Here is a 27,532-nt window from a genome sequence, read left to right as displayed (position 1 = left end):
GTTACTTTTGAAGTCTGTTCAAAATTCCCTTATTGGATTCCCATTTTTACAAGATTTTATTTAAACTCCTTTGATCCTGTTTCATTTATCTAAAATGCTCCCCCCTCCTACCTGGGGCTGACTTTCCCTTGAAAACTCAGGTCAGGTGTTACCGTACATTGGAAGATTTTCTACCTGTTCTGGAAAGTCTTGGCTAGGTAATCATCTGTATTGTTTCCCACATCCTGTACATATGTCCATGACTACCCATATCATCCTATCTTATAATCATGTCTGTATTTCTCTTCTTTCTGATATGCTCTATACACATGAATTCCTTGAGGACATCAGCCAGGTCGTATTGGTATTTTCATCCTTGTTGTCCGGTATACAGTAGCTTTCCAGTGTTTAATAAATGAATGAATAAACTAGTCAATGAATTACTTTACTTTAGTAAGAGAGGGAAAAAAAGAGAAGACATCTGAGCTGAGCTTTGGAGGATGCATGAGACTTACCAGAAGGAGAAAGGGAAAAAGAAAAAGGCATTCCTCCCAACACATTATCTGCAAAAGCACAGAAATGAGAAAAAGTCTAGCATGTTTTGATACTATTACCACTATGGATCAGAATAAAAGGTTTTAAAATCCCTGTAATTACTTGTGTGCACTAGGATTAGAAAGTACAAGATCTGTAAGTATTGTTTTTTTAAACACTTATAGGTTGCTAAAATGGTCCAAACACAAAAATACAAATTCACTTACCCAGCTATGGAAACAATGGAATTTTATAAATTACACAATTTTATAAATTTACATGTAGATCACTCCTGTAATACTGGCCTGATTTTTTTCCTTCCACTCTTCTTTTTCTACCTCCTATTTATTTTTGTTTTATTTCTTTTAAATTAATAATAAAGACGTGTTCTCATTGGAGGATGTCAGGAACTGGTCATGACTTCATTTCAATACTCACTTAACACCCTTGGTCGCTGGTGCTCTTCTTATTGCTACTAAGTTATTTAGGTTAATGAAGCCACAATCAAGTGGTAGAATTAAAGTGGAATCTTGGGAAGCTTATTCCTTTTCTTTGCTTTTCTCTTTTTAAGGAAGAAAAAAGTTTTCGATAATAAAAATGACACATGCTCTTTGTGGAAACTTCAAAATTTTCAGAAAAGTTTAACAAAAAGAATAAAAATTATACATAATTCTAACATTCTAAAAGAGCAAATGCTTTATTTTTTTTGTCTTTTCTACTGACATATACACATACACAATATATTTGAGATTTAACACTACAAGAGCAACTTTGCATGTTTTAAAAATATATATTTTAAGAATTTTTTTGTCCATGAATATCCTTCATGAATATTGCTTCATCCTATATAGTGTTTTATCACAAGGATAGACCATTGCTTATGTAAATACTTATAGATCTTTTTATTTCTTTCCACTTTTAACTAATGTAAGTGACTCTGAAGTAAACATGTGCATAAAGATTAATCTATTTTCTTAGGACACATTTCTAAAGGGAAAATTACTGGGTCAATGGATATGAAAATATTTAAGATTCGACTTTCCTTTTAAAGAAAATCATATTTGGGTTGTTAAAAGATTAATGACACCAACTGAAAACATCCTTGTTGACTGTGTGGTAATTCATACTAAGATAATTGCTTCAAGTATTACTATGAACTGTCCAAATTGTAATGTTTTGTTTTAGGCACCAAGATGCATCTTTTCTCTCTGTCTTCTATTCCTTGAGACAGAAATCAGAAGCTCAGACTGAGCCCACTTGCAGTCTGTGTCAGACAAGAACTCATGCCCATCTAGTTATAACTGCCAGCTTACTCAATATTTACATGTCCTTCTTGCCTTTCAGATGGAATGGGGCGAGTCCTTGCTCAAGATGTATACGCAAAAGACAACCTACCCCCCTTCCCAGCGTCAGTAAAAGATGGCTATGCTGTCCGAGGTAAATTTTTGGTTTTCTGATGTATCACCACACTCTATTTGCTTAAAAATTTTTGACTCAACCCAGACACCCAATTATTACTACATCTATTTGCCCTGTGATTGTCAGAACAACTTCATTCACAGATAACTGTGCTAACTATACCTATATATTTTCTGACACATCTTCATTAAAACTTGGTAGTAAATATCAATATACAGGAATCAAATGAAAACACTGTTATTATAATTTATTCCCTTTTAGGGGGTTGATTTGGTTTGGTTTGGTTTGGTTTGGTTTGGTTTGGTTTGGTTTGGTTTGGTTTGGTTTGGTTTGGTGTGGTGTGGTTTGGTTTGGTTTGGTTTTGAGATACGGTCCCATCGTGTAACTAGGCTGGCCGCAAACTCATGGTGATCTTCCTGCCTGTCTCTCAAGTGCTGGAATTATAGGAGTGCACCACCATGCCCAGCTATAATTTATTCTTATAGGTCCTGCACTTGTCAGACAGCAGATATTCTTGGTGGAAAACTTCTACACGCACCCAGAAAAATAAGCAGATACCAAACACAGGGATTAAGTGAGGCAGTCTGTTCTCTTGCTTTACACTTAAATATTTATCAGCAAAGAGCTTCATGAAAAGCAAGCAAGAGGGAATGCTCTAATTCTCGTTGGAAGAGACCTTCTTCCAGAGCTCTGGAGCCTCAGATGGCACTAGCAGTTCGTCTCCTCACAGCTGCCCGAGATTGCATGAAGCTTGAGAGAAATACTCAGTAGCATTTTCCTTCCTGAAGTGCAGTCTAAGAATCCAAGATAAAAATGCAACTAAATTTTTAGAAACTGTTATTGGGTTATTTTGCCTTACTTTAGTTTTCTGTATGCAACATATTTTGAAATACATATACATGATGGAGTGGTTCAGTTGAGCTAATTAACATATGCATTACCTTACATACTTATTTTTTGTGATAAGAACAGTTAATATCTACATACAATTTTTTGGGACATAGTATAATTCACTGTTATTAACTCCAGGTTGATAGCAAAGAAATATCTTTTTTAAAAATTTCTTACTTTATCAGGGTAAGTTTAGAGGGCAGTTTTTAATTGATTTTTTTAACTGAAACATAAAAATTATAAATATTAATGGAGCGCCATGTAATGTTTTGATTCATGTGTGCATTGTATAATATTTAAACCAAGTTAATCAGTTCCTTTTTTAATACCACTTATAGAATCTGAGTTATTTTTTTTAATTACATCTAGCCATTAAAATATTTTTTCTTGTAATTAATACATTCATTAATCTCCTTTATATTCCCTTACTGCTTCTTAGCACTATCTTTTTTCTCTTCTTTTTAATTTTAGCACTTTTTTTTTTATGTTGGGGGCAGTGTAGCAGAGACTACACACAGGCTTTAGAAAAGTCGGAGTGATCAGATTCTAGTAGTAACTCCATCCCTATAACTTGAGCAAATCACTAAAAGTTTTTGAGCTCAGTTTTTTCTTCTGAAAAGTGGTGATATTTATAATAATATCCTACCAAGTTAGTGTGAGGATTAAATAAAACTATCGAAAGCATTAAAATAGTACCTGGCACAGGAAGAAAGAGCACTCAGTATGTAGCTGGGTATTTTTATATTTAACAATAATAACTATTATTATAGACAGATTTTCTTAGACCATTTCTGAAAAGAAGATACAAATTATCTGAATTGTTACATATTCTGTAAGTGAAACGATAGGGAGGTTGATCTTGTGCTTTAATTTCCCCTAGTGTATTCTTTTGCAGGAGATGTATTTCCAGTGTGCCTCATTTATCTTGATGCCACTAGATTAGAGTACCTCTGAAACTGGCAAAGCCAAAACATAAATAACAAATCCTTTGTGGCTTCTAAATTTTTTTCTTCCAGATTGGTTGTCTAGCGCCCATAAGAATGAGTATTTTCCAGAGAGAAAATTGTTTTATTCCTCCGATGGCTTCACTGGTTCTTCATCTTTCCTGTCCCTGTGTAAAAAGCAAATTCTGTTTTGATCTTACAGTTTGTGGCCACATAAGATTATTACTATAACATGACAAAGAATTCTTGCTTTTAGCCTGAAACAACTAAAAAAATGAAATAATAGAGACAAGAAAGTCTGTTTTTTACAGTCTGAGGATATAAAGTAGAAGAGAGTGGGAAAATAATTATTTTCATGCAGTTACTCTAAAGAGAATGTTGTTCTGTGGTTTTTACTTGAGGCAGCAGCAACTGAATAGAAAAAAGTAGTCATTGCCCTTTTTTCATTGCCAAAAAATTAACCCCCATGAGCCATAAAAGAGCCTGTCTGCTACTCTACAATCTGTCAAAGAAATTTTTATGTGCAATTACCATTCAGTACCTTACTTACTCTCTTTTTTCAGAATGGTGTTATTTTTAGTTATTTCTCACCCTCACAAAAAGAAATCTCAAGTGAATACCCATCTTTCTGATCTGCTCCCCTTTTCTTTCTTGCCCACTTTCCCACCTACCACATCCCAGCTTGTCAGTATATTGCAGTGTTTATTGGTCACTGATAAAAGGGCACAGTTGTTAAAACAAGTTTTTTATAGGACTCACAATATAGTTTTCTGATTCATTTATTTATGTGTTTATAAAGTTAATTATCATGAATACAGATTAACAACCAGATTAATAGAACAAAAACCACATAAGACAGTTATACTAAACTGAGGTATACTTTTAGATACATTGTAAATGCTGGATTACGGTAACTTTTTTCACTTTTTTCCTAATTAACTGTCTTTTATCCTGAACTTTATATATTAAGTTTCTCATATAAGAGAAAACAAGTGATATTTAAACTTGTGTGTCTGACTTACTTCATGGAACATTACAGTCTCAAATTGCAACCCTCTTCCTCTAAACGACTTGTATATCCTTTATTTCAGAGTAGTACTCCATTATGTATAAATACCACATTTTCTTTATTCATTCATCTATTGATGGACATAGACGCTGCTTCCAAGATTTCAACAATGGTTTAAAATTATGAATTGTGCTGCTGTAAACATGGATATGTGTGTATCACTGTAATATAGTATCTTTAACTCTTTCAGGAAGATACCTAGAAGATGAACAACAGGGTCAAGTGGAATTTCTACTTTTACTTTTTTGAAATATTTCCATATTGAAATATCTCCCTGTTGATTTCTGTAGCACTTGTATCAATTTGTGCTCCCACCAACAATGAGGAAGGCTCCTCCCCCATCCCCAGCAGCCTTTGCCAGCATTTGTTATTAGTTGATTTCTTGGTGAGTGGTAACTGTTCTTTCTGGAGTGAGATGGAATTTCATTGTTGTTTTAATTTCATTTCTCCAAATGACCAGCAATGTTGAACATTTTTATGTATTTCTTGGCTGTACTTCTTCATCTGAGAGGTGTCTATTCATTTTAGATGCCCACTTTTTTATTGGATCTTTTATTTGGGGGTCTAATTTTTTTGAGTTTCTTATATATTTTAGATGTTAGTCCTTTGAGGAATAACTGCCAAAAAAAAAAAATTTCCCATTCTATATGTTGTCTCTTCACTCTTGGTGGTTTCCTTTGGTGTGCAGAAGCTTTTAATTGATATGATCCCATTTGTTAATTCTTCTTATTGTTTTGTGTGCAGCCAGGACTCTGTGCAGAAAGTCTTTGCCCACACCTATATCCTCAAGTGTTTTACCTATTTTGTCTTTTAGCAAATTGTATTCTGATGCTTAGGTCTTTGATCCATTGACTTGAATTTAGTGCATCGTGAGAGAGTCTAAATTCAATCTTCAGCATGTGGATACCCAGGTTTCCCAGCACCATTTGTTACACAGTTACACAGTTATATAGTATCTTTCTTCCAGTGAAAGCATTTTACCACTTTATCAAGATATGGAAGCTGAATATGCCTGATTTTTCTGCATCCTCTATTCTGTTCCACTGATCCATGAATCTGTTTTTTTTTTTTTCCAATACAATGTTTTTTTCTTTTTTATCACTGTAGCTTTGTAGTATAACTTCTTAGAAATCCAGGATGTGATGATGTCCCCTTTCTTGCCCAGAATTGCTTTTACTACTCTAGTTCTCTTCTGATTCCATGTGAATTTCAGAATTGCTTCCTGTAGTTCTGTCAAGAATGCTATTGGTAGTTTGACTGGGATTGTGTTAAATCTGTGTAATGGTTTTGGAAGTGTGGTCATTTTGACTGTATTGATTCTGCCTATCCAGGAACAGGAGATATCTTTCCATTTTCTGATAGCTTCTTCTGTCTCCTTTTTCAGCGTACTATAGTTCTTACTATAGACATTTTTCACTTCCGTGGTTAGGTTAATTCCTACATATTTCATTTTTTCTTGATGTTATTATAAAAGGTGTTCCCTAAATTTTCTCTCAGTGAATTTTTGTTTTAGTTTTTTTTTTATTTTCAAAATAAAAGAACGAAAACATATTAACAAACACACATACATTTAGAAAATAACACAAAAACAATACAAGTAATACAGAATTTGAGACAAGGTGATAGGAAATTAACAATGGTTGTTGTATTACATATTGATACCTTCAAATTGGATACTCAGGTAAACAAATATAAACATGTAAGAATGTCAGTGAATTTGTTACTAATGTAGGGAACGCCATTGATATTTGAGTGTTGACTTAGTATCCTGCAGTGCTTCTGGTTGCATATTAGTTGTAGGAATCTTTTGGTGCAGTTTTTGGGATCTTCTATGTAGAAGATCATGTCATTTGCAAATAATGATAACTTCTTCCTTTCCTATCCATATCCCTTTTATTTCTTTCTCTTATCTAAATTACCTAGCTAATGTTTCAAGAACTATATTGAATGAGAGTGGTAATAGTCAACATCCTGTCTTGTTCCTGATTTTAGAGGGAAAGCCTTCAGCTTCTCTTTGTTTAGTACAATGTTAGCCATTGGTGTGTCACAGATGACTTTTATCAGGTTGAGAAAAAGATCTATTTCTTCTTGAGGGCTTTTATTTTCTTCAGGGCTTTTATCATGAATGGATGTTGGCTTTTGTCAAGTGTTTTTTTCTGCATCTATTAAGATGATCATGTGATTTTTGCCCTTGATTTTATTAATGTGGTGTATTACATTTATTGATTTGCATATGTTGAACCATCCCTGCATCCCCGGAATGACCCCGCTTGGTCATGATGTATGATCTTCTTGATGACTCACTGCACTGTTTTCCAGTATTTTGTTGAGGATTTTTACAACTATATTCATTAAGGACATTGGTCTGTAGTTCTCTTTGGTTGGTTGCTTTCCTGGTTTTGAAATCAAGATAGTACTAGCTTCCAGGAATAAGTTTAACTGTACTCCTTTCCTTTCAGTGTCATTACAGAGCTTAAGGAGTGTTGGCATTATATCTTCTCTAAAGGTCTTACAGAATTTGGCAATGAATCCCTCAGGATTTCTCTTCTCTTAGTAGGTGGGGTTTTTTTTTTTATTACTTCTTCAATTTCACTTACTGATATTAGGTTATTGAGGATTTTTATATCTTCTTGGTTCAGCTTTAATAGTTCACGTGTATCTAGGACTTTATACATTTCTTCTGACTTTTCCATTGTATTAGATTATAGATTCTCAAAGTAGCTACCAATAATCTGGATTTTGGCAAAATCCATTGTGATTTCACCTTTTTCATTTTTAATTGTATGGATTTGGGGATTTTCTGTCCTTATTTTGATAAGATTGGCTAAAGATTTGTTATGTATAATCTTTTAAAAAAACAACTCTTCATTGATTTTTTTGTATGTTTTTAATCTCAACTTTATTCATTTCTTTCTCTAAATGTTATAATTTCCTTCCTTGTATTAGTTTTGGGTTTGGATTACTGTTTTTCTAGGACCTTGACGTGCATCATTAAGCTATTTATTCAAACTCACTGTTTTCCTGATGTGGGAATTCACTGCTGTAAATGTCCCTCATAGGACTGCTTTCATTGTGTCCTATTGATTCCAGTATGTCATACTGCATTATCATTTGATTATAGAAACTGTCTCATTTCTTCCTTAATCAATTTATTCAAGAGGGTATTATTTAATTCACACACAAGTGCTGACATACTTTCTGTAGTATCTTTTGCCATTCATTTCTAGATTTATTGCACTATGATCTGATAATATGCATAGAGTAATTTGTTATACTTACTTAAGTGTATTTTATGTGCTAGTATGTGGAGAAGGTCCCATGTACTGCTAAAAAGAATGTGTATTCTATTCTGGTTGGGTAGAATACTCTGTATATGTCTATTAAATCCATTTGTTCAGAGGTTTAATTCACCTTTGAGCTTTCTTTGTTGATTTTTTTTATCTACTTGATCTGTCCATTTGTGACAATAGGATATTCAAGTTCTCCATTACAACTGTGTTTATCTGATTTTTCACGTCCATTAGTGTTTATCTTATGAAGTAGGGTATGCTGCTATTTGGTGCATTTATGTTTATAATTATTAACTCTTCTTTTTGAATTCTTCCCTTAACCAATATGTGCTGACTTTCTTTGTTTCTTCTAATCAGTCTTGTCTTGAAATCCACTTTGTCTGACATTAGGATACCAACTCCTGCTTTTTTCTGGGTTCCTGTTCGATGGGATATTGTTTTCCATCCTTTGATTTTTATTGTGAGTTTCTTTTTGACCACCCCAGAAGACCTATAAGATTCCATGTGGGAAATTACTAGCAGTTTTTGGAAGGGAAAGAATGAAGACTGCTAATTGGAATAAAAGCAGTTTAATGAGTTCCAGCAAGCAGAGGTCTCAAACTCATGCACCACAATCTGCAGAAGAAAACATCTTCAAAAAGCCATCCCAAAGCAATATGCAGAGAAATAAGATGAGAGAAGACTCCTTAGGAAAGAAAACAGCTGGTCCACAGCCAAAAATCTTGAGTCAACAAGCTCTTCCAGGAAGATGGGGGTGTAGGTGTGTGGAGAGCTCTCTCCTTCAGGATTTGTGAAGAAGAGAAAAAGAACTAACAAACAGAATATTCCTGGGAATGGAAATGGTGGCAGAACCGGTAAAGCACCCCAGTTCCCTCAGAAGGAAAGAGCCCCTGAGACCCCACTGTTGAAAGCAAGGAGGCACTTAAGAATTGAATGGAAGTTAGAGTGAAGATTCCTGAAGCATTAAAACCATGGCTATTTGAAGACTGAGACTTAGTGAGTACGCAGAAGCAGCGCTTTCAATTTCTTGCTAAGAAAAATGTAGATGCTATTCTGGAAGAGTATGCGAATTGTAAGAGTCACAGTGAAATACTGATAATAAGGAATAGCTAATGAACTTGTGGCACCAATAAAAGAGTATTTCATTGTGATGGTTGACACTCAGCTGCTGTATGAGTTTGAGAAGCCCCAGTATGCCAAAATCCTCTTGGCTCACTCTAATATGCCACTGTCTCAGGTTTATGGAGTGCTACACCTATTAAGATTATTTGTAAGACTCAGAGCAATGTTGGTGTGTATGACCCTTGATAAAAACAGCCTTGCATTATTGTTAGGCTGTTTGTGTGATTTCCTAAAGTATCTGGCAAAGAACTCTGCATCATTGTTTACTGCCCATGGTTACAAAGTGGCTTCTGCAGACTGCCATCTCAAAACCCTATGAGGATCTACTGAGTACTCACTGCTAATGTCTGGTATCTGTAGTCACTTTCTGTTCTTAATCTTTTCCTTGTGTAATTGATGTCCTTTACAACTATCAGTGTATAACAGGCCATTTCAATTTGTTTTCTGTTCTGTTTTAACAGAAAATAAAAGGAGTATAAGCTCTTTTCCTCATTTGAAATTTGCTACCAATGTATGCAGTAATTAGACAAAGAGGAAAAAAATTCAGTAGACTATTTGACATTCATAGACTATTGCTTAGTTGACAGCATTGCTTGAATGCTGGTGTTTCTATCCTTTTGACACTGCACAGTTTTCTAATATGTGACAAATGCTATGTGACAAAAATGCCCTGATTTCTAGTGCCTAAGTTCACATTAATGTATATACTCAAGAACCCATGCATTTGTGATTTTTGTTTTCTTTTGGTTTTTTGAGACAGGGTCTCATTATGCAATTGTGCTTTTTTTTTTTTTTTTATTTTTGTTTTCTTTTGGTTTTTTGAGACAGGGTCTCATTATGCAATTGTGCTTTTTTTTTTTTTTTTCTTTTTCTTTTTTTTCTTTCCCTGGCACAGCTTTAATTAAAAGTAAAACACAACTCCTTATGAAAAAGAAAAAACCCCTCAAACAAGGTAGAAAATCCCAAAAGATAGAAATAATTTGCATTTTAACTGACATCCTTTTCATATACTTATATACACGTACATGTACATATTCGGTGCATGCTGATCTGTAGGCTACGTTTTTCCTCAGGAAAAAACCAGCCATATTCTATGGACATACTTTTATGTAAATAAAGAGTTTAAACATTGTTTTTAATGGGCTGCATATTCCATTGCATGCAGGTACCATAATGTTCTTATGTTCCAGTGATGTTATTGATAGAAGCATTTTTAATATAAAAAAGTAATGGCAAGCAATATCCTTGTGCATCATTTTTCTTTTCCTTGAATGCCTAACAAATGAGATTTCTGGGGCAAAAACTAACAAAGAGTTTAAATTTTGGTAAATTAGATTGTATCAGTTTCATCTTCACACCAATAGTGTACAACAGGAATTGGATTCATACACATACCAATATTGATAGACAAAAAAAGTCTGTTTGGAAGTTGTATGTTTTTTCATTTGTTATTTGGGTGTTTTTCTTGGCTTAGGATTATCCTATTGATATCTCATACAAATTTTTATTATTTGATATATTTTCTAACTGATTTTCTAAGAGCTCTTTGTATATTAAAAGTATTTTTCTTTTTTTTTTGCAAATGATGCACACTGTTTTCAACTTTTTGCACACTGTTTTCAACACTTTTTTCCAGGTATCTCCATATGGTTAAATTTCACCATTTTTCCCTTTTAGTTTTAGTTCTTGTTTCTTTCTTTTTTTTTAATTTAAAACTTTTTATTTTTATTTTAAAGAGTAAAGGAAGGATAACATAATAATTGGGGGGGGCTTACCAAATTACAGACAAAGTGGTAGGAAATTATCAATGGTTATTGTTTTACATATTGTTATCTACAAGATAGTTTCTCAGGAAAACAGACAAATAATAGTGAGTTACAGACAAAAGAGGTAGGAGATTATCAATAGTTGTTGTACTATACTTAGTATCTTCAAAGTGGCTTCTAAAGAAAATAAATAGCTATTCATGAGTGACCTATTTAATAATCATTAATTATTCTCAATGGTTGTTGTAGGAAACACATAATAATAAACATACATCCATTTATGAAATAGGATAGGAACATTACAAACTTAACAGAGTTATGGATAGATTAGTAGGAAAATATCAATGGCTGCTGTAATACACGGTGATATCTTCAGAGTGGTTTCTCAGGAAGACAGAGATATGCAAAAATGATCTAACAAGTAGTTACAGCCTAAGGGTTGTCAAAAATAGCCTATTACCTCCTCAGCAGTGACTTCTGTCCCTGAGGTATGATGGCTGGAAAGAAGGCCAGGACTGAAAAGAAGGACTTGCACCTGTGTCTACCAACAGGCTGTTTTCTTGTTCCTCCATAGTCATGATTACCCAGAGCTCTTCCATGGAGATGACGGTCTGGCCAGAGGGAGAAGGCAGAGTATGCCCCAGGCCCTCTCATTCCTGTGGACTAACTAGTAGGAGGGGTCTGAGCTCTGGGGCCTCCACTTCAGAGGGCAGACCAAGCTCCAGTGGTCACCTTTGCATTCAGGACATGGCCCATGGGGCCTCGTAGGGTAGTTCCTCTTGAGGTGGCCTGGCTTTTAACAGTGATAGCAGATGAATGCAGTCGTCGAGTTCTTCTTGGGGCCCCGGGAATCAGACTTGGGATCTGTTTCTCAGAAAAAGCAGCTGCTTTTTCTCGGTCTCTTTGTTTTCTCTACTTGGCCTCCTCCTTATCATGGCTATAGAATACTGAGGAGGCAATTCTTACTAACATCTCAAGTGAGCCATCTGGGACAAAAGCCATTCTTTGTAGCTTTTTCTCTCCAACCTCCCATCTAGTTCTTGTTTCATACTTGGAAAAGGCCTTGGTAACCTCAAGAGACAATCATACTCACCTTGATATTCTTCCATCTTTATAGTTTCATTAAAGTCACCAGCATCTATTCTGGGGTGAAAAATGAGATAGATGTAAAGCTTCTTTTCACTGACTAATCATTTCTCCAAGGATCTTTTTCTCACTGAACACTGATTAAAATATATAGTATACTGGTTACTGCTAAGACTTCTCGAGGCATCTGGCTTCAACATTTATCAGTAATGGCTCTGGAAAACTTTATGATATAAAAATAATTATACTTACTCTATAAAGCTGGAAAGGGGCAAATAATCTGCAAAAGTGCTTGATACATAAGTGCTTAGCAGGTGTGAATGCTTGTTATTAATACTAAACACATAAGCAGGAATTTCTTTCAGACACTATTCTGTTCATGTATGTATCTCTCACATTTATAAAATCCACCTAGTAACACTCACTATCCTTTCCAGTGGTCTTTTTTTTTTCTCATTTCAACAAAATACCACATTTCATTTGCTTTTCTAGTCATGATTAGAGCTTGAATATACTAATTTGGCAGGTTAAAAAAAAATGTGATTCAAACACAGCGAGAATCAAAATCCAAATACAAACTAAGACACTGATCAAATGTGGAGGAAGAGAAGGTGTGTATTGCTCTTACCACCTATTCTGAAAGGTTGAATCTTTCCAGATTTCATCCCTTGGTTACAAATAATACTGTCAAAGATGATGGCCTTCCACCTCTACAGCCTGAAGATAAGTAGTTACCCCACAGGCCAACTAGGCCCTGAGATTTGGAGCAGGAAACATTCCCTCCTGGGCCTTGGTTATGACTGTGAGCTCTCTTGTGTCAAGCTGAGCGAATTCCTCATTGGATAATATGGTGGCATGGATAATAGATAAGTTCAAGAGCTGGAAAACATACTCTCATAGACACTAGGTGGCAGACGGCACCACTGTCCTCCAGGCCCTCAGATGAGAAGGAACGCAGGACCTGTGGCAGATGGAAAGACATCCTGCCTCAGACCCATACGCAGGAAACAGCTTCTTTCTCAGAGGTGCATTTCTCAGGCTCCTTGAGGCAAAGACTTCCCATTCCCTTGGGCTCAAAGTTGTCTCTGCAGTTCCCCAGTCATCTTTAGGAGGCCACCCATGCCCTCTGGTTGCTCCTGCCCTGGCTGACAGCCTCTCTGCTGCTGTTTGTTTTTAATGGTATTTAAATGAAGTAAAACAGCCCTTTCTCTGCAAATGCATCAGTGTTGTTCCTTAGGCATTCTAATTTTGTTCAAATCATTAAAGGATGGTGGTTTGTTTGATGGTTTCTGTGTTTGGGCCTAAATGTTTTAACGTGATCATGACAGTGCATTATTCTGTAGACACAGTTTTCTGACAAAGTTGATATTTTAGGAATTGTATTTCAAATCTTAAATAAAATTTGTTTCTAATTTCAAAGCAAAATTAAAAAGTCATACCACCAGGGCCAGGGATGTAGCTCAGTGGCACAGCACCTGCCTGGCAAGTGTGAGGTTGTGGGTTTGATCCCTAGTACTAAAAAAAAAAAAGTTATACCTCCAAAACTAATATATAGATGTAATTCAATCTCAACCAAACTGCAATAACATTACTCACAGAACAAGAAAAAACAATCATAAAATTTATATAGAGCTAGAAGAGACTCAGAATAGCAAAAGGAATCCTGGGAAACAAGAGCAAAGCAGAAGACATCAAAACCCCAGGTTTCAAGTTATATTACAAAGCTACAGTAATTAAAAACAGTATGGTACTGGCTGGAAAACAGACATGTCACTTGATGGAACAGAATAGGGAATGCAGAAACAATTCCAGGCAAATTCAGCTACCTGATTTTTTACAAAGGAACGAAAAACATATGCTGAAGAAAAAGTAACCTCCTTAACAAACAGTGCTGGGAAAATTGGCTTTCCACATTCAAATTAGACCCCCAAAAGACTCAATCAATAAAATGGGCATTTGAGTTGATTAGTTCTTTTCCGGATTAAAAATTGCAATTGGCCATTAGTTTTTTGAAGAAAATGTTCAGCATCTTTGACAATGAGAGAAATGCAAATCAAAACAACAGAGATTTGGTCTCACTCCAGAAAGAATGGCCATCATCAAGAAATCAAACAGTAACAAATATCCTGCAGGGCTGCAGGCAAAATAGAACTTTTTTCCACATTATTGGTGGGAGTATAAACTAGTAAAAACTATGAAAGTCAGTATAGAGATCCATCAACAAACTCATAGTAAAAATTCCATTCAGCTAATCCCCTTCTGAGTATCTTCCTGAATGAGTTAAAAACATCGTATTACAGTGATATATTTATACCAATGTTTATAGCAATAAAAATCATAATAGATAAATCTTGAAAGTGGCCTAAATGCCTATTAACAGGCAAATAGATAAAGCAAATGTGTTATATATGTAGTGCAGTACCACTTAGCCATAAAGAAGGATAAACTGAATTATTTGCAAGAAAATGGATGCACCTTAAGACCATAATGCTAAGTGAAATAAGTCACAAAAAATTAACTATTGCGTATTTTTTCTTATATAAGAAACTGAAAGTATAAATAATTTAAAGAGCAAATATAAAAAATAAATAATAGAAAACAAGGAGGTAGACCTTCTGTAGATAAGAAGGGAATTTAGAGGTAAAGAAAGAGGGCTGTGAGTAGAGGGGAAGAGAAATTAAAAGGGATAAAGATTCAACATGTACATGTACCAACTCCCTAAAATAAATGTATTCATTATGTATAATAATGTGCTAATAAAATAATAAAAAGAGGGACAAAAAGGGAGCCACTTTACAGTCTAGCATTAAACTGTATGAATTGTTTATATAATACATGTGTGATTAGGATTTGGTTTATATTTTATTACTTTCTTCACGTTAAAATCTAAAGTTACAAAGCAGAAAAGGAAATACACATGGGAAGAGAGTTTACAGAAACGCTGAGAATTTATCCGTCTTTTCTAATATCATGTGGTTTACTTTATTTCTTTCTAAGTTTTGAGTTCATGTGCTGCCATGTCTCCACTTCTACCCACTCCTTCCCACCCAAGCTTATAGGAGTCATCTTGGAAAATGGCATCTTCTTAATAGATGCTTTACATATCAAATTAGATAGATGGATAATTTTTAAAAATAGTGAGGTCTGGTGTTTGTGTAAAATTAAGTGTTCTGTGGGTCACTAATTTTTATGCATTAAATTTCCTCTTAGTCTGAACTTTGTATATTGAGTTAATCTTGTAGTACCATGCTCTTCCTAAAGGGTATTTCAAGGACCAGCAGCATCATTAGATTGCCAATTCCAGCCCTACTGCATCAGAAGCTGTATTTGTTATAAGAGCTCCCTATTATTTGGATACATATTAAAGTTTGAAAAGACTGTTACAAGGGAAATAATAAAAATAATTGTTGTATACCAAGGACCTTCTTACTGTTGGTTGCGCCTTCTTTGGTCAGCAGTATAGAGGCATAGTTATGCAGTGGGAAAGACTCAGGGAAAGGGGAAGAGCATAGTTGAACTACCCATGTCTTCTTTCCCTGTGTGCTGTATCCTCCTTGATAGCAGAGCACCTTGCTTCTTAAACCAGTTAAGCACTCTTTCCTGTATTGACCCCTCTGAGATTCAATACTGGATTTGCTCCTACTGCTCTAGGTTATCTCTAGTCACTCATTCTGAAACATTTGTGAGCATTTGTGCAGAACATTGAGGTTAACCCTTTGTGCCTGTGTGCCAGAACTGGAGAAAAGAGGAAAGTTTGAAAACCAGAGAGTTTCAAGAGAGACAGGCAGCGGTCCCCACCTCTCAGGAGCTCATAATGTACCTGAAAAGATCTAATATAAATGACATCATTTAAGAAATGTTGCAGAGCATACTAGTAATAAGTGCAAGTCAGTCTACAAACTTCCCTCTTCATTTTTTTTTTAATAAATAGTAAGTATCAACAATGAGCTAGACTCAAGACTAGACAGAATAATGAGATAATATAAGTTGTATGGAATTAATCAATGCAGTCTTTCTAAACATTCATTGTGTGTTTGTGTGTGTGTGTGTATGTGTGTGTGTGTGTGTGTGTGTGTGGTACCAGGGATCAAACTCACGACCTTGTGCTTGCCAGGCAGGCGCCTATGCCACTGAGCTATATCCCCAGCCCTTTCTAAACATTCTTAAGATGGTCAAGTTTGACTCAAATATATTGTGAAGAAAATGTATGTATAAATCAGCAGAAAATATACACAGATTAGCAAATACAGAATTTTATTTTAAAAATATTATCTGTCCACTTATGAATCTTTCTGAAATGATTCTTAGGACCACCCTCATTCTTTTTTGAACATTTTCAATACTTTAAATATAAACATTTATTTAACACCTATTGCATGGCAAAGGCTAGGGATTCTTCTGTGACTACTAAGCAGATAATTGCAAATACACTTGAAGTTATTTCAGGTCACACTCTTAAAGGGAAGGGAATAAAATATAAAAGGTAACACTTAAGATGAGTTGTTAAAACTAAGAGATCTCCAATCAGAAGACAGTGAAAAGGAAAAGTTACTGCACATAGTGAAAATAACATGTCAAAGAGCTGAAATGTCAGTCATCTTGGTATACTCATGAACTTGGTATACTAAAAGTAAAAAATGGCTAGAGTATAAGGTATAAAGAACACTGAACCAAAGGCCTTTGAACAAAGTGTTTCAGAACACAGTAATTGAGTGTGTCTACTTTATATCTCTCTCCACCCCTTACACACACACACACACATACACACACACACACGCACTCCTCTGCTTAGGTCTTACTGCTCTTTCACTCAGAAATCCTTTTGTCAGTATGATTTTCCGGACTCTCCAGGGTAGCTCGGGTCTTTTAACTAAATATTCTGATAAAATCATGTTTTTCTCCTTAGGAGTGGTTTCCCTAATTTGTATTTATATATTTACTATATATGATGTGATATATGGTTAACATCTATTTTCCTCCATTACATCAGTAGCTTTAAGCATATTGTTTGTTTTGTTTGAACCATATACATGGAGGAAAGTATATTACATACCACAAGTCAAATGTACACACAATTATATAAAATAAAATACACAAATACACATATGTAAACAAAAAGAAGGAACAATGGTTATACTCAACATCCATGATGAAATTTTTTTTTTCTTTTTTGGAGGAGAAAGGGCAGCAGAGAGGAAGGGATGGTAAAAGTGTCACCATGTTGCCCAGGCTGGGCAACTCCAGGGCTCAAGCTCCAGGACTCAAGTGATCCTCCTGTCTCAGCCTTTGGAGTACCTGGGATCACAGGTTCATGCCACTGTATCTGGCCTGTGATACATATTTTCTATGCTTTTTGTTAGAAAATATTTACAAGTTGATTTTATAGTCCACCTCCATATATGACCCCAAGTTTGAAAAACCTTACAACAGACTAGCACTATAGTAGAATGAAAATAATGTCTGATTTTGCACTCTGCACTGTCTCCAGTCTAGTTGACACCTGGGACATAGAGAACACTTAGAAATTTACTGAATGAGTAAAAGGAGTGAGTAGCTTTAAAAGGTATTATTTTTATAGTGTGATTATCTTCATTTTTATCAACGAGAACACTGAAGGTTACAGAGGTTTGATAATTTTGCTGAAAGTCCTGATAGTAAGCAGAATCATGAGTCAGGTTCAGTTTTGTTTCACTCAGAACTCGACTAATTTCCTCTTTCAACTAAAAGTTAAGTGTCTAGGATGCTACAGGAGGTAGCAAGCTACTGATTATTTCACTAGAAGAGAAATAATTTTTTCAAAGTTTATTCACATTTGAGATGCAGTTAGTGGGGAATTGTGAAAAGCAATTGATCTGTTAATTTTCTACCATCATTTGCTTCAAAATACTGCAAAACAAGCAGGTGAATACATTAAATAACACTGGTTAAAATGGTCCATTATTAAATCAATGACTTTTATCTCTGTTTTAAGTGGTTAATTTTTATTATACCTGGAAGTGGCATAATAAAAACAGCATTGCAGGAAAACTCTTCTGGCTTTTGCAAGTGAGCACTGAAAAAATTCAAGAAATTCAAGAATTTATTAACTGAGATATCTATAAAGCACAAGATACAACATGTAGTGACAGAGGGATCCCAATGTTAATTTTTGTCCTGTTCTACATCAGGTTAAGCAAAGCCATTTGTGCAAAGAAGTGACTCATAAAAAGTAGTTTATTAAACCCTTAGGAAAAAAATACTGCTTTGTAGGTACATTAAAAATTTCATCTTGCTGAGGCTGTGGCTGTGATAGAGCTCTTGCCCTCCATGCACAAGGCCCTGGGTTCAATCCCCAGCACCACAAATACTTAATTAATTAATTTTTAAAATCTCATCTGTTCTTTTTAAGAGGCAAAATCTTTTTATTACCTACCAGTGTTATCATAAATATAATAAAAATATTTTTATATAAGGTGTTGTCTTTTCTCTATATATTCCTCAAACACTTGCCAAATGCAGATAATCATAATCACGATCATAAGACACATTAGATAAGCATTGCTGGTAGTATTCATCTAAAAGCCAAGTAATATATCAAAATTTTAAGAAAAAAGCCTTTTGAATATCCAGAGATTTTTTCCCAGGGCCAGGGATGTAGCTCAGTGGTAGAGCTCTGGCCTAGCATGCACAAAGCCCTGGGTTCAGTCCCCAGCACCTTAAATAAATAACCAATGGAAATGCAGCTGAGAGTGAGGGTGCACACCTGTAATTCCAGCACTCGGGAGGCTGAGGCAGGAGGATCGCTGTGAGTTTAAGGCCAGCCTGGGCTACAAAGTGAGCTCAAGGCCAGCCTAAACTGCAGAAAAAAAACCCTGTCTCAAAAAGACAAACAAACAAAAAAAAGAAGTAGTGCAGTACAGCCTGTATGTTCTGATTCAGAAATAGGATTTTTGCTGATCATTATTTTTTTAAAACTATTGATTTGAGAATTAACGTAGTAGGTTTTAGTACTATCTCTATCTCTACCATTAAGCAGATCTTGTTTTAGGTAATCTTTTCCACGTGAGTTCCTTTATTCTGTAACTCATTCCCTTCAACTTTAAAATGAAGAAAGAAATATATATTCTCTCTACCTCATTTGGTTATGAAGTAGTTAAAATTTTTATCAACAATGGAAAAGTATGGAAACATAGAGAGATATATAGATATATACACACATATATATATATCCATTAGATTGTGCATACACGTCACAAGTACATGTACACAGATAAGGTGATGATTATTTAGGAGGATAAGCTGAAATAACATCCTATTAGACAAGCACAAGTGTGTAAACTATGGAGGGACAGGAAGATCATCTGCATTGGTGCCAAGAAAGGGCACATGTAGGACCACTTCTACTGGTACTTGGGAGTTAAACCATTAGTAACAAAGTGCTTGTGTAGTCTAGGAAGTCAGAAAAATATCCCACTTCTAAAGAATTCATATGTATTTGAGAGAAATTATAGAATTCCAATACTCGGGTCTTGTTTCTTGCTATAGTATAGGTCCATATTGATGCATATTTTTGGTCTGTTCCATCTCACAGCCGCTGATGGTCCAGGAGATCGTTTCATCATTGGGGAATCCCAAGCTGGTGAACAGGTAAGACTTACAGGCCTGAAAGCACTGAGGATTTCAGTTTCATGCACTTTGGACATCTAATTTTAAACCTCTTCATCAACATTATTGAAATCTCATAGAATTTTACTCAGAAGGTATCAAAGAGGTAAAGAAATGGTCCCCCTAAGTACCAAATGAATTATTTCATGTAAACAGTCTACACCTAGATATATTACTATGGATTGTAGTAACAATTTCACACCTGTTGCTCAAAACATTGTGCTATATACCTCAGATATACAGTATATGATTTTGTCAATTCACTCAACAAAAATAATTTTTTAAATTATTTAAAAATTATTTAAAATAGATATAGATTCTTATACCTATTAACATATGGCATGATGCTGTATATGTCACCTGTAGACATACTCTACAGGCATTTTCCTGTCCTACTGTTGAGTGTATCTTTCTTCCTTTAAAAATACTGAATTTCTGGATAGAAGTACTTGGATGCTGAATCCTTGGGTGCTGAAATAAAGAAGCTAGGTTCACTACTGTTATTATCATCTTTCTCCTATGTATTTCTCTAATTCTTTTTTATTGTCAGTACCTATGTAATCACATGCTAAGAAAGGAGGGAGGAGGGAGAGGGAAGGGTGGGAATAGCTTTTGCAAAAACAGCCACTTTTTTAAACTTTTTTTTAAATCACTTACCATCTTTATTTTTATAAATGAGTGTTTGATAGTGGAGTATCCTGGCCTAGGAAGAAACTAAGCCTGGCACTTAGTGGGAAGAACCGGGTCCATGTTGTACACAGGTTGTGTGTAATCCCTATGACCATTTTCCTGACAAAAAAAGAGCAGCGAGGCTCAATTCCTTTTATGAGACTTACTTTGTGATTTATAATTTGACTTTTATCAGCAGTGGACAGCTAAAGCATCCATTTTTATAACAGAGCTACAAAATACCCATTGCTCAAAGAGTACTTGCCTGATCTTCAACTGAGTCTACCCAACATGTATCAAAGAAAACTGCATGTGTACCAGGTACTAGGTTCTGGTGATACAAGTTACAGTAAAACACATTTATTACTCCTAAGGAGTTTATTACTCCTATGGAAAAAACACTATAAACGAGTACATATAATGCAGCATATCACACTAGTGGTACCACTTAGGTCCTATCGAAGACAAAAGAGGAGCTGAGCATTTCAGCCTCGGAGGGTCAGGGTGATGACTTGAGGCTGGCCCTGGAGAGCTTTGCAAAGCGGCGATGGGAAAGGAGCATTCAAGGCAGAGAGAACAGTGTAAGGCAGGACCCAAGGGTGTCTGAGAACAAATTACCTGGCACACTTAGGGAAGTAAAAAGTTTGTAGTAGCCACAGCAGAGCAGATTCAGGGCATTCTGGACCTCGTAAACCTTTACTATTACTTAAGAGAACTAGGACTCATATAAGTTAAAAATTGTTAAGGTCTTATAAGTTCTTGTTAAGAAGAATCATGTAATTTAAAAGTCAACTGTAAGTTCTGTAGAAAAGTAGATTTTTTTCTTCAGACTACCCCTAACTTTCTTTATAATTGCTGTGTCACATATACTTTAGGGCAATCTGAGAGATTCTCTAAGAGCAGATTGCTAACTGAGGCAGTGGTTTGTGCAGTGGTTTCTTGGGGTACTAAAATGCTTGCCCTTAAACCACTTAGAGTTCGGTTCCTGCCACTTACACTTCAGTCCCACTGATGAGCGCTGGGCCCTTACGAAGAAAATATTATGTGATTGTAAGGTGTTATCAAAAAGTCAATACTTCTTTAAAGTCAGAATTTAAACTTTTTATCCTGTGAAAAGCAAATAATATCAATAGAAATAAAAAGGAGAAAATAACTGCTAAAGTAACAAATATATGACATATTTTACATATTACTAGAATGTAGCATTTCAGCTGACTTAATTCAGTTGCAGTTTATATTGTCTATTTTAACTGGGCATATAAATGTTGCTACATCTTTAATACTGAGTTTAATAAATATAAGCTGGTAGGAATTCTTTACCAGAATTAGAATTGCTGATATTTAAAGTTTGTAATTAATAATCACACAAAATAACATCTTAATAGTTGATTTAAATCAAGAATAGAGAAAATTAGAAATCAAACTATAATAAAACTTAATTTACAGAATATGGTAAATTGAGTCTGAATAAATTGAGGCAGGGCTTTAGGCTACCGCTGTTCAGTTTCAGAATAAACTGCCCTGAAAGTCACTTTAATCCACTTTACCCAAAAGGCATTTTTTCAGCAAATGAAGAATCTCTTTAGGTCTATTTTAAATGTGATTGATTGTTCTACAGCCTCAGAAAATTGTTTTGACATTAACTAAAAGACATACATATCATGTTAAAACTTTAAATGCTTCCCCATCAAAAATCACTTTACTACAAAATAGTCATGCATAATGGGTTGAGATGTCCAGACAGTAAGTAGTATCTGGAATGGAAACTCATGATTTGGAAAAGACACTGGGCCCTAAACTTTTCATTTGGAATCTTGTACTCAAAAACAGGGAATGTAGCTCAGTGGTAGAGGATTTGCGCAAGGCTTTTGGTTCAGTTACCAGCACAATCAATCATTCAATCAGTATAGCTGGGTGTGGTGGCACACACCTATCATCCCAGCATTTGGGAGGCTGAACTAAGAGGATCACTGTGAGTTCAAGGCCAGCCTAGGCTACATAGTGAGTTCAAGGCCAGCCTGAACTATATAATGAGACCTTGCCTCAAAAATAATAATAATAATAATAATAATAATAATAATAATAATAAACACTTTGGTTGAAAATTGCCTTAAAATATAACAATTCTGAATAAACCTAGAATGTCTTTTGTTCAATAACAGAGTAAGAGTATGTAAGGTACATAGGTAAATGCCAGATCTGATCCCAAGTATCTCTTCTCCAATGGCTGGGAGAAAAACAGGGAAGAAACACAAATTGTAAGCCATGAAGCAATGTATAGTTCATGCAGTTGTAATAATAAAATGACATAAAGCACATTCATTCATTCATTTAGAAACATCTATTGACTACCAGCTGTTCACCAGATACTTTCTAGACCTTGTGATGATAGACTAATATGCAGTATCTGGAAAAGAGGAAGTTAAGGAAAATTAATGCAGGGGCTATTTCCAAAATATGGACGGCATTAAGGGGAAACCAACAAAGGGGACAGCGTTAAAGGAAACCAACCCAGGCGCTAGCAACAGTGAATTCTGCTACGATTTATAGGTCTGAAGGAGCAGAGGGAAGTAGTGGTATCTGAACCTGGAACGATTCATAACCACAGGGCAGGACCACCCAAAGGAGTGATGGCCCTCAGTTAGTGAAGATGCGTAACCATCACCAAAGTGTAGCCCAGCAGGAAGAAAAGCCAGAGGGATGAAAATCCTCCTTCCTTTCTAATTTCTTGTCAACCCCATCCCCCTGGCTGAAGCTAACCAGAAGACAAGGTGATGGGAACCTAAAATACACATAGATGTCAAAATATAGATGTTAAAATAGTATATAGATGTCACCCTTCTGGGCCATGGCAGAAGTTAGAAATGATAATGTGATCTGGAGAGGCAAACAGAAAGTAAAACAAATCTCTACCTTTTTAGTGCTTATATTATAGAATATATAATGCATTTAATACTGTAGCTAGTATACATTATGGGTTCAATAACTATTAGTTCTTGGTAGTATCATTTGTATCATACTATAGACAGATTTTGAAGGCTTTTCTAACAAATAAATGTGCAGTTTTACTTTGATTGTACTTCTAGTGGTGGAGTATTTCTCCTTAACCATTCCCTAAAATTTGTATTTGATTTTTGGGGGGTGGGAATTAAATATATTATTTAACCATTTTTTTAAGCATACAGTTCAATAATAATGTGTATTCATGTTGTGATGATAATCTTTTAAATACTTATGAAGTGATGTCTTTAGAAAGTTGGGGTTTTCTACTGGAAATTTTATATCCTACCAGGATTTAATTTAAGGAGAAATTTGAAGCATTCCTTTTTCCAGCTATGGCCTAAATCATGACCCCTGACAAGTGAGTCTTCTAAGACCCGATCAAAACTATCAGATAAATCTTACAGAAATATGCTTTCCTTCATGCTGAGAGAACTCAGCTGGACAGTTCCTATCATTGTACCATCAATATGAAAACTCAGATGATGAAAGTACCGTATTTTAATTTCAAAAATAATGTTTAACCCCAGTCATACAAACGCTGGGTCATTTTTAAATGATTTAATTATGTTTCTTAGGCTTTATTAGTAGTTGATAAATGGGCTATGTTTTAGAACTATATCAAGAGCAGTAATTAAAATTATTTTCCTGTCCTGCCGTTATTTACCCAAAGGATTAGTTAAATAAATACTGCATTTGTCAAATATCAGAGTTTCCCAATTTGCCAAGCTGCTGGTTTTTCAGAATTGTTATCATAGTATCATGTGGTCTTGCATTTTTCTCTTACACTCTCGTCACTTTACATGAATTCACATTATTTAAATAAGAAATAATAGTAGCAAATGTAATTGCCAGTTCATCAAAATGAAAACAAGGCTCCAAAAAAATAATTTAATAGTCATTACCCTAAAATGCATACAAAGTCAGTTTAAATCATGCTGAAGCCTGTGGGTGTGAGTGTACCTGTTTGTGGGGACTTCTATTATTTTGACTCAAAAAGAATAAGACTGTAAGACGTTTCATGTTTGTTTCTAAAAACATTACATCCCTGGCAGGTTTTCCTTTGCAGTAGCCAAGTAATCAACTATCTCTTTCCCATTTGTACTTTCAGCCAACTCAGACAGTAATGCCGGGACAAGTCATGCGGGTTACAACAGGTGCTCCAATCCCCTGCGGTGCTGATGCAGTAGTGCAAGTGGAAGATACTGAACTTATCAGGGAATCAGATGATGTATGTCACCACCAGGTCTTACCCTGCTGTTGTTCCTATGGCAGTTTTAGAAATCATGCCCATTTTCTGCCATGTTTACAAGATTAGCCTTATTTGTTTGTTGTTTTTTATTACATTGGAATCTTACATTGTAATGTGTGGGTCTGCCGTAAGAAATTACCTCAGGCTTAAAAGTTTTATAGAAGGGGTCTTTTTATGCTGTTGTAATAATAAAATTTGAGCCATGTTTAATCCAAGAAATTTCATATCCAAAGAAAGAAAAGAAACACCTCACACTCAAAAAACAGCAGTATTAACAGTTGACCTATCTTCTAGCTCAGAAACTTGTCACTGAGCTTCTGATAAAATGTGAGGATGTTCATGAAATCAAAACTTAATATAGAAGAATTTAACAACGAACATTTGGATAACTTTTCTAATAATACTCTAAGCCAAGCATTTCAACCCAACCACCTTTTGCTTCTAGTTTTCTATAATTCAGGGAAAAGCTGTGCTACAAAATGATAGCTTGGAAATGTTGAATGTATGTTATTTTCCTTTCCATTGTCTAATGGACTTCTCATTGCTGAGACAAAATACCCAACACTCAGAGTTAAGGGAGGGAAGGTTTATTTGGCTCACAGTTTGTAGAGGTTTCAGTTCATAGTTGCCTGGCTCCAAGGGACAGCACAGAGGGGAAACAGTTCATGGTAGGCAGAAGGCAGCAAAGTCACAAAGTACCAAAGAAGCAACAAGTGGCAAGCCTTATATCTTATCCAGGCTACCTTCCCTGCACTCCCTTAATCCTAGCATTGCACCATGAATCAATTCCATCATCACACACTGCAGATCCACCCACCCCTGAAAACCCCAATGATGACTGCATGAGGCTTTGGGGGACATCTAGACTCGAGCAATAACATGGACTTGGGCATGGGTCTGTGCTACGCATGTATTTTTCTCACTTAAACTAGAGGCAGTTGTTAAAACCAGAGTATCAACCAATAATAAAGTGGGGAAAAATTCAGCTGAGGTTTAAATGACTGGTAATCATGCTTGTTTTGTAAAGTTTAAGATATCTTATATTTTTAAGCTGTCATAAAAAAATAAATATACATCTCCAAGGTTGAGTAGACTATAAAATTTTAGCAGTGCTGAGAGGCGTTTTTCTCAATCTGGAGAGTTTCTTTTTAATCACTTTCCCACATGTAGGACTTATAAAATTCAACTCTTGGCATACAGATCACATTGCCTTGTATTAAAACTGTCCAAGTAGGGATTTATTGGCATCAGAAAAGCCTACTGTAATCCAAAACACATGTATCCTTAGCTGCCAGATGACAAGACACAGTTCAAGTGTCACAATATCATTCACAACCCGTAAATGTGATATTGATGATCACCATCAGTTTACAGAAATGTACTAGCAAGCATATGTGCACTGAAATTTCTGCGGGTATTTGGGAACCTTGACATGGTAATGATCCCGTGATTTGTGGGAACAGAACACCTACCTCTATGTACCTTTGTTTCTCTATTAGAATATAAATATAGATAAATGGGTAGATATAGATATAGACAAAATACTATTTACAAATTAAATTGAACATTTACACAGTTAATCAATAGCACATCCTTTACTGACTACTGTTAAAATCTGATATTTGAATTGATACAGTTTTAAACAGATGAAAATTAGAGAAAGTGGGGCTGGGGATTTAGCTCAGCGGCAAAAGCGCCTGCCTGGTAAGCACAAGGTCGTGAGTTCGGTTCCCGGTACCAGAGAAAAACCAAAAAAAAAAAAAAAACAAAAAAGACAAAAAAAAGAAAATTAGAGAAAATATTTATTTATTTATTGGCACCAAAGCTAATTTTTCAGGAACTCGTATTAGAAAATCAGTTTTCTAAAAGCTATCAAAAGTGTCTTTCTGTCTCTCTATATTTGTACACATTCTGGGCCTATCAGTAATAAAAGTCAGAAAAACTAAATTCTACTGATGGAAATTCGGTTAATTTTTTCTGTTTGAAATTACATACCATACTCTGATTGTAGGGCACTGAAGAACTTGAAGTGCGAATTCTGGTGCAGGCTCGGCCAGGCCAAGATATTAGGTAAGTTCCTAACATACAGAATGTATAGCCAAGTTTTGTTGCTACCGCATCATAAACTCAGGATAACATGACTATTAAAAATTCACAGCAATGTCAAATAGCCATGTATCTTTGAGTTTAATAAGAAGCAAAATGAATTTTCCGAATTCTGCATCCCAAGTCTTCCTTGCCTACTTTTTGAAGATGATAAAGGTGAAAGAAATAATCAACATGAGAAGAAGGTGAAGTTATAAACCTACATAATCCATGGGTAATTCTACCTATAGATAATCCATATTATCCAACCCCTCCCCTAAGTTATCTAGAAATTGGTATTAACACATAATCCAAGAATTGAATATTTATAGAATTGATAGCCCATCCTTTACTGACCACTTTTAATAATGGAATCCTCTGCTTCCCCTTACAAACAAAAATAAGGCTGTTGTCCTACCATAAGTGGTACATATGCTTTAAATTACTTTTCTTAAAATGTAATATTTATCCAGATTCCATTAATACTAATTTGCCCAACATCCCAGTGTAACAAAGCTATGCTTTTCCCATACCTGTAGCAACAAGGCAAGGTGAATATACCTCTGTGGCCTCAGATCAGGGCCAAACTAAATAGTCTAAATAGAAATTATCTCTACATATGTAACCTTACTGATATTCTCCCCTCAAAGCTAACCAGCTATGGATTTCTATTAATGACACTAGGTATTTCCATACAAATCTTTGCTTTATATAAGAGAAAGTTTGCAGTTGGTGCTTTCAAATGCATGTAGTTGAGTTCGATCCCCGGTACCAAAAAAAAA

General features: G+C 35.2%; 1 protein-coding gene and 1 pseudogene across 10 annotated transcripts in view; both read left to right on the top strand.

The window, feature by feature from the left end:
• The window catches only part of Gphn (gephyrin), a 508,902-nt gene that overhangs the window by 403,934 nt on the left and 77,436 nt on the right, over positions 1 to 27,532 (top strand). For all 10 annotated transcript variants that reach the window (XM_005399100.2, XM_005399099.2, XM_005399098.2 and 7 more), the window contains 4 exons: positions 1,858 to 1,950; positions 19,671 to 19,726; positions 24,525 to 24,644; positions 26,677 to 26,735. In XM_005399100.2, the coding sequence (XP_005399157.1) occupies positions 1,858 to 1,950; positions 19,671 to 19,726; positions 24,525 to 24,644; positions 26,677 to 26,735 (328 nt within the window). The remainder of the gene's footprint in view (positions 1 to 1,857; positions 1,951 to 19,670; positions 19,727 to 24,524; positions 24,645 to 26,676; positions 26,736 to 27,532) is intronic.
• Positions 8,684 to 9,567, top strand: LOC102012518 (annotated as a pseudogene).

Source organism: Chinchilla lanigera, unplaced genomic scaffold, assembly GCF_000276665.1.
Source record: "Chinchilla lanigera isolate Chin_1 unplaced genomic scaffold, ChiLan1.0 scaffold00065, whole genome shotgun sequence".
Taxonomy (NCBI): Eukaryota; Metazoa; Chordata; class Mammalia; order Rodentia; family Chinchillidae; genus Chinchilla; species Chinchilla lanigera.
This window is presented reverse-complemented; position numbering and strand designations above follow the sequence as displayed.